This window comes from Toxotes jaculatrix, chromosome 15 (assembly GCF_017976425.1).
Source record: "Toxotes jaculatrix isolate fToxJac2 chromosome 15, fToxJac2.pri, whole genome shotgun sequence".
NCBI lineage: Eukaryota > Metazoa > Chordata > Actinopteri > Toxotidae > Toxotes > Toxotes jaculatrix.
The window spans coordinates 21,829,810-21,841,968 of record NC_054408.1 but is presented as its reverse complement, the minus strand read 5'-3'; the positions used below and the strand labels follow the sequence as shown (position 1 = coordinate 21,841,968).

The 12,159-nt window shown below is 43.6% G+C and overlaps 1 protein-coding gene across 10 annotated transcripts in view; it reads left to right on the top strand.

Annotated features, from left to right (window-relative positions):
* Positions 1 to 12,159, top strand: part of tns1b (tensin 1b) — a 154,513-nt gene that overhangs the window by 130,861 nt on the left and 11,493 nt on the right. For 8 of the 10 annotated variants that reach the window (XM_041058054.1, XM_041058045.1, XM_041058049.1 and 5 more), the window contains 4 exons: positions 3,045 to 4,559; positions 6,120 to 6,200; positions 8,880 to 9,073; positions 9,172 to 9,310. In XM_041058054.1, the coding sequence (XP_040913988.1) occupies positions 3,045 to 4,559; positions 6,120 to 6,200; positions 8,880 to 9,073; positions 9,172 to 9,310 (1,929 nt within the window). The remainder of the gene's footprint in view (positions 1 to 3,044; positions 4,560 to 6,119; positions 6,201 to 8,879; positions 9,074 to 9,171; positions 9,311 to 12,159) is intronic. The other 2 variants (XM_041058050.1, XM_041058051.1) reach the window with 2 other exon arrangements.

Sequence of the window (12,159 nt, the reverse complement as noted above, 5' to 3'; positions counted from 1 at the left end):
TATTTATTGTTATCATTCAGAATCAGGAATGCGTTATCAGTTGTTCTGGATTGTGGTGTGCAACAGTAAAGTGAGGTCACAACAAACTGAAGAGCTTTCAAACTCTGGGAAGAGGGTTGTGTTTTGTTTGTATGTGTGTGTACATCACTGAGCGTTGTTTCATTTGTAAACCATCTTTTTGTCCCATAGCACAACTGATTTCATCTACTGTGCGTCTGCATTTGAGCAATCATTTTTTCTTTACAAGTACTGTAAGACTGCCTTACATTTTATACAAATCAGATCAGGAGTATTCATCTGTCTGTTTTTTACCCAGTAAGCTTCTCTGTTTTCTCCATCTGCCTGCAGCAGGGTGGAGTTTTCTCCCTGCTTCCTTGCCTGGAGAGAGCTCGTTAAATGACTGTTATTGGACGAAGTAGCTCTTTCCATTACATGAGTGTTTTTGACACCAGTGGGCTAAAGGAGGGGCATCTATCTGTATTAGAGCATGAAAAGGGATTATTTTGCGAATGTTAGTGTGTGCATAAATAGGTGCTTTTCAGTGCACGTTTCTCTCAGTTATTTCAGACACAGTTATTGGACAAAAATGGACTTATAGAAACTATCAAGGAAGTGGGTGTGTGCAAGAGAACCTAACCTAATGGGGCTGATGTCATTCTATCAAGCTCTATACTCTGGATTTCAGTGGTTCCTTACCCTCCCACCTCCCTCATCCACTGTCACACAGGCTGTAGTGATAGACCTCCCACATACGCACACACAGCAGGGGCAGCCTTTAGACTAGTGGGAGCCACTGAGCAGCCAGGAACAGCAGCAGCTCCCCTGATCTGGCCAGACAGCGAGCTATTCAGGAGAGGGAGGAGGAGAAGGAACAGTAGCCAAAACCAACTCCCTCAACTCCTGCTGTAATCCCTCATGTTCCACTGTGGGGGCTCCTCTGCAGGGCTTTTCCCAGCTTAGTTTGAGACTGTATCGTCGTCCACTGCTCACACAGGTAGGGGAACCTCCTCCCGTGGAGGTGTTTCTGCCGTTTCCTTTGACAAGGCTTTGACTTACTTTGACATGTTGAAGTGTTGTGGTTCAGGCATTCAGGATGTGAAATCAGCTGAGCTGTGTGACTGATCATCTTAATTGCGTGAGTCACATTTGGCCACAGTGCAGGTGATTATAAAGGTACTGAAATGGAGAAAGTGAGGGGAGCTCTTCTTTCACGACTTATGTCTATGTTTATCGGGATGAGGGGAGCATTAAAAGTTTGTCTGTGTGTGTGTGTGTGCATGGATGGGAATGCATGCGCAGCCCCTAACTTGATACTTAAGCAGTTTCATGAGCTATATAAATGTGTAATGATGACTTGTTTTGGAACCTCCTGTCTTAGCAGCTAAAATTTCAGAGGAGACACCACTGACTTTTGTAGAGAATTCACATTAACAGCTACATAAAATCTGAAAATGTGCATCATAATTGGTCTTTTTCTGGTTGTAGTCTGTATTGACTATGGCAGTCATGACAGCTACCTTGAGTTTTGATGTACTGAGCTGACTAGACCACAGGTTACACTGGAGAGACGCTGTGCAAATGGCATGTGTATGGATACAGCAATAGGCCATTATCACTAGACTAGACATGTAGCGTCTTTTTTCTGCATGTGGTCCACTGATTTAACAATCACTATAAACCCACTCATGGATTAGTAGTGGTAAACATACACTGTGATTTTCTGTGAGCCACCAGGTTGGTTTCCACCAGCAGCCTGACAGGGCAGGAGCTACTGTGCGCCATTTCCTTGGCAAGTTGCCTCGGACCAGCCAAGGAGACCTTGCAGTACCCGGCTTGTGTACGCCCACCACGCTCAGTTACAGAGCCCTGTATTCACTAAAGCTGAGATGGAGATATCTATAAGTTACAGAGACACAGACAGCTTCTTTGTGCAGCTCTGTTCCCAGCAGTAGAATCTGATTTGATTATCAGGACATGCCTCATCATGTGTTGTGAGGTTTCTTGGTAACTGTAATGGACAGTGGAAGAGGAATTATTTGACAAGGTATTGTTTTTCCCTTTGCCCTCCTGAGCTACTTCTAAGCAAACTGTTACTAAACAGTGTGGAGGATGTGAGGACGTTCAGATTTTGTTTTCTTCTCACATTTGCATATGTGATAGTATTAATAAATCTCACTTCACTGATGCACTGTGTTGACTGTATGAGGGAAAAGGTGCATGTAAGCATATGTGTGTTTCAGCATTTTGAACTTTTGTCTCTCAGTGTGTTGAGCTTTTGTTTTGCTTTGGGTTTCGGAGGCCAGGAAAAGACTCCAGGCTTTCCTTGCTCAGTGAGGCCAATTTTCCAGTGATGACTAAATTCTTCTGTTTGGGGCACCCTACTTCCTCTTCACTGGACTTGGGTGTGGCTGAGTGTTAATGTACAGTATATGTGCATGTGCATTTGTATTCAGTGAACACAGTCTGCATTGCACCATTACAACTGAGCTTATGAGTTAACAAATCAGTAGATTAAAAGTCTGTGATGTCCACTCATCTGTTTTTTTTTACATCATGTCATCCTGTTCACAATTCTAGGATCATGAGCACATAAAGTCAACAAGTGATTCGTCTTCTGTTATGCCAGTATTCCTCAGGTGGCACAGATAAACCCAATTGGCTTGAGAAAGTGCAAAGCAGGCTCCTGTGATTTCATCGTTTTTTCCACAGTGCATGCCACAGGCCCTGCTCATTTCCTGAAGCTGGCAGAATAGGTGGACATGAGCCAGTGTTTAATTTAACTGCAGCTATTTTGGTCATGCCCACACAATCTCCCAACACTCCTGCTTCTGTCTCCTTACTCCTTGTTCCTAAATGCCTTGTTAAATATTGTGGCCTTATATTTAGAAGATTGCACATTTATTTGTGTAATGGCAAAAGAACTGTGGCTCTAAAAATACTTTGGCAGTTCAAAATAAATGGTTACTGATTGTTGTGTTTGATTAAATACAACAGATTGGTTTAATCTGATTCTTATGAGTCTCTGTTGTACTTGTTTGTTTTAGAAGTCATCCATACACAAGGACCCCTGGACGGCAGCCTTTACGCCAAAGTTCGCAAAAAGGAGTCTGTCGAAGGAACAGTAACAGCAAATGGCCTTCCACCCACTGCTGCTGAACATGCCCTACCCGCAGTTGACCATGCCTTATCAGTGAGCAGCGACTCAGGAAACTCCACCGCCTCCATCAAAACTGACCGAACTGATGAAGCAGCAGCAGCCCCTCAGGCGTCCACAGTGAGCCAGACACACGTTCCCGCGGTTGAGGAGTTACCCTCAGGCCATCGCCACGCCACACCTGCCCAACAACCAATCAGTCCCCAGGAGCAACAGGAGCTGGAGCAGCTGCTGAGTGGCTTGGAGGGGCCCATGCACCGACAGGGCTACCTGTCCACCCCAACTTCTGCTGCTGGAGGGATGCTTCACCTGGTGCCTGCCCAGGTCCATGTCAATGGGCACAGTAGCATTGACCGGGAAACGGACATTTTAGACGATGAGCTGCCTACAAGTCAAGAGGGAAACAGTGTGGACAGTCTTGGAACGTTCTCCTCCACAGATGGTAGGGCTACACCAGCTGATCTGTACTTCCAGTCTGAGTCAGTTATCAATGGCCAGGACCATGTGCCGTATCTGGAGCGCAGTGTCCCAGAAAAGCCTCTGGAAACCGTCCAGCCACAGGTTGGCAACTCTGACAGTCCTGTCAGAAATCACCAAAGTGATTCAGCCTCATCATCGGGTGCTTACGTGGCCACCCAGAATGGCAGTCTGTACCGTTCTCAGTCGTTTGGTGCAGAACCAATATCAATGCCACAAGCTCCCACCCGCACCACCAGTAGTAGGGATGCCGTGCAGCGTGGTCTTAACGTTTGGCAGCGGTTTGGTGTACCTGAGGAGCCAGTGACTGAAGGCCTCACTTTCAGTCCACCTCCTTCTGTAGCAGTGATACCCAGTCACCACAGCCTCCCACAGTTCCCTCATCGGCACAGTGCATCCCAGCAAGAGATTGAGCAATCTATTGAAACCCTTAATCTCCTCATGATGGACCTGGAACCAGGCCGTTCACAGGTGCCAAAGTCCCAAAGTGCCCCACTGCGGGAAAACAGTGTTGTAGTGACCACCCAACCGTCCTTCTACCAAAGCCAAGCCAGGCCCTCCTACCAGGGCGATGCCGCCATTCACACCCATTTTTCGGGTCCCATGTCCAGCCTGGCCAGCCACTCGTCACCAGCTCAGGTGTCACCTGGGAAGCCTAGCACACCAGAGTCTGCACCTGTCCAGGGATCTCTGAGTCACACCTCTGAAACCACTGGAACTAGTCCTCCCTCGCAAACCTCCCCTACTGTAACTGGCCATGTCCAGTTGAAGCCCATCAACACCTACCCACCAAGCACACTGTCTCATTCTGGAGAGGTCTCTGAGCCCCAGAGAAGCCCTAGTGCTGCGTCAGCATCACCCCAACCAAGAGACAGTGAGCCCGATGAAGTCTTCAATGTTGAAGGTCTGGTGGCTCAAAGAGTGGCTGGTAAGATCTATCATTAACTTATTTCATCCAGACACCTAACTACATTTGCAACTTCAGCACCTTTAATTTAAAAAAGACCTGATATCCAGCAGAAGGTTGTATCTTCAATGGTATTTATGTGATCTCACAGATTCTTATAGTCTGCACGGAATGATAAAATGTTTGCCCTGGGGAAAAACCAACCTAAAAATCCAACATTTACACAGACCTACAGCACATCTGACTCAGAGGTAATATACAGCAAGAGTGGAAATACTGGATTTAGACTTTCTTCTGGCCAACGTTTCTTAATTCTCAGCAGACTGTAGACATCTTGGAGATGACAAAAATATCTGAAACCTGCTGCTGTAAAACTGTGCTCACTGATGTGACTACCTGACGTGTCTTTACCTTTACTTACAGAAGGACACCACACTGTTTAGTTTATTTTTAGCATGATGGCATGGAGAAATACAGTATGACAGTATGTCATGTTGGTCATGAACCTGTTTCATTATTATTTTACTTATCATTTGATCCATTTTTAGGGCTAGTTTGGTTCTTCTGGGTTAGCCATAGCACCCATTTTCTATTGTGCTCACACTCCATATTTTTTCCACAAGGCCTTGCAAAGACCTGAATCTTGGTTGCAGCCATCCACTTCAGCACCCAAACACTAGAACATTTGGTTCATTATTTCCACAACCAGTCTTTTATACAGTTGAGACGATAATAACATTATCCTGTTGTATAATAGCCGCTGCTGTTACTAAATTCTAAACTAAACATTTACTAAGTAATATTCATCATTGTTTGTAATGTTTTCATGGCAGATAATACAGGACAGAACAATACTGAAAAATAATATTGATGCCATCAGCCAACCACTGTGCACTCATCTCTCCTGGAAAACACTCCTCTTTCCTTATCTCATTTCCTGAATGTCACCTCATCAGTACCCGTCACTCAGGCTCAAACAGGAAGTGTTCTCTCCAGTCCAGCAGGTTGACTGTCCCTAGATAAGCACAACAGACATCCTGCAGAGCAGCAAGACATGGAGCAAAGTCAACATACAGCAGTGTGATAGCTGAGCCCTCAGATAGCAAACACCAGCAAAAGGTTTCCTAGAAAATCAACAATATGGTTCACTTCACTTTAGTGCTGTTTGAACACAGAGTAATTGCACAGTCCTAAGTGATAATTTAATTTAGAAACTGGAAATGTAGGATACTATTTGTGTGAGGTGAATGATGCCAGTCTGGAATTGCTCTCTTCTTCCTGTATTATAGAAATGCAATTTTTTTCATGAGTTGTTTAGAGATAGTAAAGACAAAACAGTTTAAGTTGTGGTTTATAATGTGGGATTCATAGATCAGCATGCACATCAGCACTCAGTGACTCATGTCTGAACTTCTGGAACAGGAATGAGAATCTTTTACATAAGTAGAAAATGTCAGTCACCTTCTTGTTATCCAGTTCTTGTCATAGACGGGACCTCATCCTCCGTCTGCTCGTTTTCTTTTTCCTTTTCGTTTTATCATCAACATTTTTCTCTCTCTCATCATTCATCTTTTTACCCAGAATACTCGGCTCGTGCCCAAAGTGTCATCCCCAGCATGACCTCTTCTCAGTCTGAGCACCGCCGTTCTCACTCCCTCTCGGGTTGGTTCTCCCATCCTGTCTGAAGGAACACTTAAAGAAAAAAAGGGAGAGGTCCTTTTTTTCAAGTGTTCCTTTAATCCAAGTTCAAGTCTGTATCTGCTTTGCCTTTGAGTGCAGTGCTCTTTGGTTGTATGTAATGATTTATCATATCTTGTTTGATTGCTGACTTCCTCATCTTTCTTCTGTTTCACTACCTCTTTCTCCCTTTAATATATAACACATTTTTCTTTATCATCGGGTTTGTGGAGCAGCATCATCAAACTAAACATCTAATGATTTCTGTTTGCATACTTTACCTCACCCCTCACTGCTGTTTGTTCTGAGCTTCATTTTCCTACCTTAAGGTAAGGAAACTACCCTAACTGTGGCGCAGCAAAAAAAAAAAAAGAAAAACCTCAATTGGATAACGTTAAAGTTTCACAAGAACGAGACAGGGGAAGCACAAAGGAGGCTCTGTCCCTTGCCAAGAGAGTGCATGTCACAAGATCCGTTTTGCCAAACTCAGGGAACAATACCGAGGCCAGGATACACTGGCCTCATTCAAGGCTGCTTTTTTCACTCGCACTATTTTGAAGATTTACAAAGCCAGATAAAGGACACCAAATCTAGGAGAGAGACCACGGTCCTAGTTGGAAACATTGCTGAGGCCTTGTGTCCAGTGTCCACTGGGAGACAGCCACCACAATGCAGACGGGATTGTTCTGTATAGTGCCTTAGGGTGTCAGTGGCCAGTCTGGCCTCTTTACCGCAGACAGCAATATCCTTTTTAGTGATGCAACACTACGTGAGAATTAGAGTAGGTCTTGGATTGTTGGAGTTGGAATGAAGTTCTAATGTGGTCATATGTCCAGTCATCATGATGCTTTTCATTCAGAGTCCTACATAGTGTCTGAAATAAACTGTTAATTACAGTTCTATTATTGATCTGAACTGACTTTGATAGGAATGCAGTCTCCTCAGTCTTACCTTAGATAACCTCTCTCTGTCACAGGTGTGCACATCAGGAGACTGAGGTTTCCCTTCTTTAAAAAAGGATCACCTATCAAATTTATGTTTTTGGAATCAACCCTGTTCTTATTCCACATGATAACTGGATTTTAAATAGCTGGAAAATGGGAGAAGAGAGAGAGAAAAATATCAGTCCTCGGGTTCTCCAAGCCATCCCAGCTGGAAAACATTAGTCGTCGCTCGGGCAACGGCACAGTGTTTGACAGTGCTCTGCTGTTGAGCACTGCACCGTGGGTACATCTGGTTCTCAGTTTGTCATGGTGGGTGTGTTTCTGTTTGGGGGTGTTGACTACATGCTTTTCAAAGCTATCAATTCCAAGAGTTTTAAAACCAACACCCTTCCACCACCAAGCTATTGAAGCTGAAGATAAATCAAGCATCCTAACACACAGGCGTGATTGGCACTAGTTTATCACTGATTTCTTTCTATTGTGTAAAAATGGTATATGAAGTATTGTGATTTATTGACCATGAATCTGTATTCATGTATGGAAATGTCTGTCAGCATCAGACTGACAGAAGCCGTCAGTCCTATTTTTAATGTTACTATTAGTTTGTCTTAGTTTTCACTTTGTGATCATTCCACCTGGCTAAGCCAGGTTTTTTTTTTTCCTCATTTAGGTATGAGACGATGCTGTAGTAGTAGTCACTCAAAGAAAACATGTAGATACATGTGCAGAACATTTGCAGAAACCTGCACAAACACTCAAAGAGAGAGACGATAAGATTCTGGTACATCAGACATGTTGTTTATCCAACTGTTTCTGTGACAGAATTTGAAACATTAAGAGTAACACTGAGAAAAGCCACAAAGGGTAAGCTGCTTCAGCACAAACAACACCACAGAATTTAATATCCCAGTTTTCCCACTTGTTTCTTAAACCTATTATTCTTCGCTCTCTTTCTCCCATTAACCTTCATCTTGTTCCAAAGCACAGGGCAGCCAGTGATAAGTCTTTCACACTGGCTTTGCTGCTTTGGCCCGTGCTTCATGCATTGCTACCTAGACCCACCAGTCCACGGCATTGCATATTATCTTAAAACTCTTAACTCAAATCCTGTTTGTTTTATGCTGGTAGATTTCTCTCTTCCCTCTGTCTGGCTCTTTCACTGCAGACCAGATTAACTAAAATGAGCTTACTGGCTGCTTTGAGGTTCAGCCAGAACTGGCCACATTGACGCATTAGATAGCAAACATTCAGTTTGCGTATCAGAGTTTCAGCTGATGCTTGAATATTACTTTATGTAACATATTTCCAAGGTCGTGTTATATTTTCTCTCAACTTTGAAACAGTTGCAGTAGTTTGTGTTTTGTTTTTTGGGGGGGATATCATTCATGGAGGGGGGTTATTAACAAATTTTATGAAGAATGTTTTGTTCAGTTCTTGTGACTTAATGGGTTTCAGTTTGATCAGCAGTTAACCTTCCGCTAACCTCGTGTGTGTGCATGTAAAATTTGAAAGACTGAAGAACCACAGCCTCCTGCAAATGCTTTGTAATGTTTGATTTTCTGCAAAATGCACACCACAGCCTGTGCAGTGAGCATTCACAATGGCTAAGAAATATTAACATCTGATGACGGTGGTGGAATTCTTGGAGGAAAGCAGGATAATGGAGCAGCATTGACCCTGCCCTTGCAGAATTTAAACACTCACTTCTACGTCCTCTCAGGTGTCCAGGCCCGTGCAGCGTCCTTGGATGAGCCAGCGACTCTGCCTCGGCATCGCATCACCAGTGACGGCCATTATCACAATGGTCCTGATGACGGCTCCTCTCCTGATATCCCAGTTCGTTCCCCCATTCGATGTGTTTCTCCAGAGTTTGTCAATGCCATAGCAATGAACCCTGGAGGCCGGCCTAAGGAGGTAGAACGCCTGCATTTTGGAACATGTTTTCACCCATTTTTTCCCCCCTTCATAGTGATGTGTGATTGTGTTGTTCCTCTAATTGTTCCCCTCTACAGAGAAATATGCACAGCTACCGGGAGGCCTTTGAGGAAATGGAAGGAGGCCCCATTAGTCCTACACCCATAGTTGGTGGTGAGGTGTTACCCCAAACCCCTGCCTTCCCCATCTCGCCACAAACCCCTTACTTCAACCTGTGTAAGTTCCCCCTCCGGCTGACAGAGGGCACTGTGGAGCTCAGGCCTAGTTAGCTATTCAAAATGATAGTGATTTATATCCTTATTGAAGACTGTATTTGACAACAGAGATATATAATGTGTTGATATCCATAGAAACAAATATCAATTTGAAGATTGATAGTTGATAGTTCTTCCAGACATTTACAATCTTTTTTTTTTTTCATAGTTACCTGGCAAAAAAAGAGCTGGCCTGCCTTTTTGAAATGCCATCCTTGTTTCTGTTGGTGAAAGGGATTTAAAAAAAAATCTTTTATTTGTAGTTTAAAACTTACAAATGGTTGGGCTATATTATATTTTAGAGTAATTTAATGTACATTCAGTGTTGAATGAGTACTGTTTTTGTAAGTAGGAGGTTACTTAGCAAACACCAACTTTTTCAGTTTTCAGTTTTTTTAACACTTGGCTAACACTTAAGATACTTTATCCTGAATTGCAATAATTTTTCTCTTTACGTATTCCGTTTGATACCACATAGTCCGACTACGGAAAAAAAAAAATCCCCACTGTTACTTCATCCCACTTTCATTCAGCTTGGAAATGGGCTGCATTTCCAGTGTCCAATGTACGAGTGGGAAGTTGCCGCATTCTGGCTTCGTGTTGGCTCATCAAAATGCCTGAGTGGCCACGTCTCGTGAAAAACTGAATCCCCCCTTTCTCACAAGAATGTCTGCAGTCATCATTCAGTAGATGCAGAATCAGAAAAAAGGGAAAGAGAAGCCAAGCCAGTCTGGTGTAATCTGGCCAGCTGCTTGATCTTGTCTCATTTTAGAGTAGCTGTTTCAATAAGTCCAGAAAACAGTAAGGATATACACAAACCAACAACCATATACACAGTTAAGATCAAATATACACACACTTACCTCCACTCCTTCCCTCCCCCACCCGTCTCACATGCACCTCTCACTAAAACAAAAGTCAAGTATTAGGTAACGCGTCGTTTGCCAACTCTACCAATTACCTCATCCAGTGCTCTTGCCTATCTCCCCCAGGGCACGCCCATAAACTTTAGTCATAAAAACACACACACCATATTTTTAAACCCCCTGTCTGTGGCGTAACATCTCTCTTTCCCATCAAAGTGGGAACATTGTGTAAGCGGTGACACTGAGGAGTAACATTTTTGGAGATAAACAAAGAATGTTGAAATAAATGTTTGTGAGAGATAAATTTAAAAGATATGCATTTGAGGGCCTTCATCGGTTGTGTTTTTAAGGTCTTAGTGGTCCACAGATCCAGATGATCTTTTTCTCAGCTGAGCGCACAATGTAGTTAACTGGCATCATCAGTTAACTGAGTACGGTTTTGCAATCACCAGCAAAACTAAGGTGCATGGTTAGATAACTGATTAGTGCACGTGACACCGTCATCTGAGTAGAGTGTCCTCAAATCACATTCCCCAAGTGTCCGCTCAGCCTGCCCCACACACGCCACCCACCATTAAATGTGGGGCATCTAGGCTGCAAGTTCAAAGAATTGATTTGGATTCTTTGGTAAGTGGAGGATGCACGTCTCCCTACTGTAGTTCCACTGTCCCACAATGTCAGCCATAGTGAACCCCATTCCCAAATCCCTGTCCTTTCTCTCTGTCCGAGTGACCCTTTACCCATCACCCATCACAGTCCTGCACCGCTTTGGCATGAGAGTCACATGAAAGCAGCACCGGCAACACAATGGACACAACGTAGAGCACACACACGTCACACACGTCAGACATGACATACATAGCAGGGTTTGGATCGCTTCACTTTTTCAGTTAAAAAAAAAAAAGTGAACACACTGCAGTTTCTCTGATGATTCAGAGTGAAGCACGTGCACTTTCATGAATTAACCACATTACAGAAACAAACATACACACATAGAGCCATACACTGTACAGCACACACATGTTCCATTACTGTGAACCCTCTCAGCTGCTGCTGCTCTGTGTTGCTGTTCATCTCATCTGTGTTTGGGTTCCTGTCGCTGCCATGTTTCACCGCAACCAACACCCTGCCTGCCCTCTCCCAGCAGTCTTAATTACCAAGCCATTTATGTCTTGTCTCTTGATAATCTTGCTAGCAATAGCCTAGGTTTGTTGTCCCCAAAGTTTTTTTTTCTCCACATCAATATTTGTGTTTACGCTGGAGGGAAGAAAAAGGAGTACTGTAAAGGAAAACTGGAGATGGAACACAGATTAATGCAGTGGAAAGCATCGCCTCGAACAGAACACACTCACAGTAAAGATGATTGTAGTAACGTAGATCTTAATAACTAAGATGCTTGTGGTGACACACTCTACTCCTCGTCTTTCCCTCCGGCGTTAATGTAGCAGAGACTGTGTCAAAGTTCCGGTTCTTTCATGGACATTTGGTGTCAAAATTTAACAATTAGGAATAAAGGGATATTAACATACATAAAGAATGAAAAACTAAAACAATCTGCAGTCGAAAAAAAACCTCACAAATGTATAAGAACAAAATCTAAGGAATTCAAATAATGCAAATACCATTTTCATGTAATATGTGTTTGCCTTGGAAACCAGGTGTAAATTCCCCACGTGGCCTTTGTGCGTTCAGTTTGACCCAGCTCTGCTTTGATGTAAACTTGTGTTTGACACACATCTCATTCTGCTGACGGTAGAGTGAGGTGTTGTCACAGCCAGAGGTTTGTCACATCGTGATTGGTCACATGCATGTCTTGCCCCTCCATCAGAGCATGAGGCATGGGCACACCCCTCTGAACATACTGCTCTTGTGTGCTAACCTGTGTTGATTATCATCTTGACAGCTGTATACCTGTGTATTAGTATGTGAACTGACCAGGGCCATA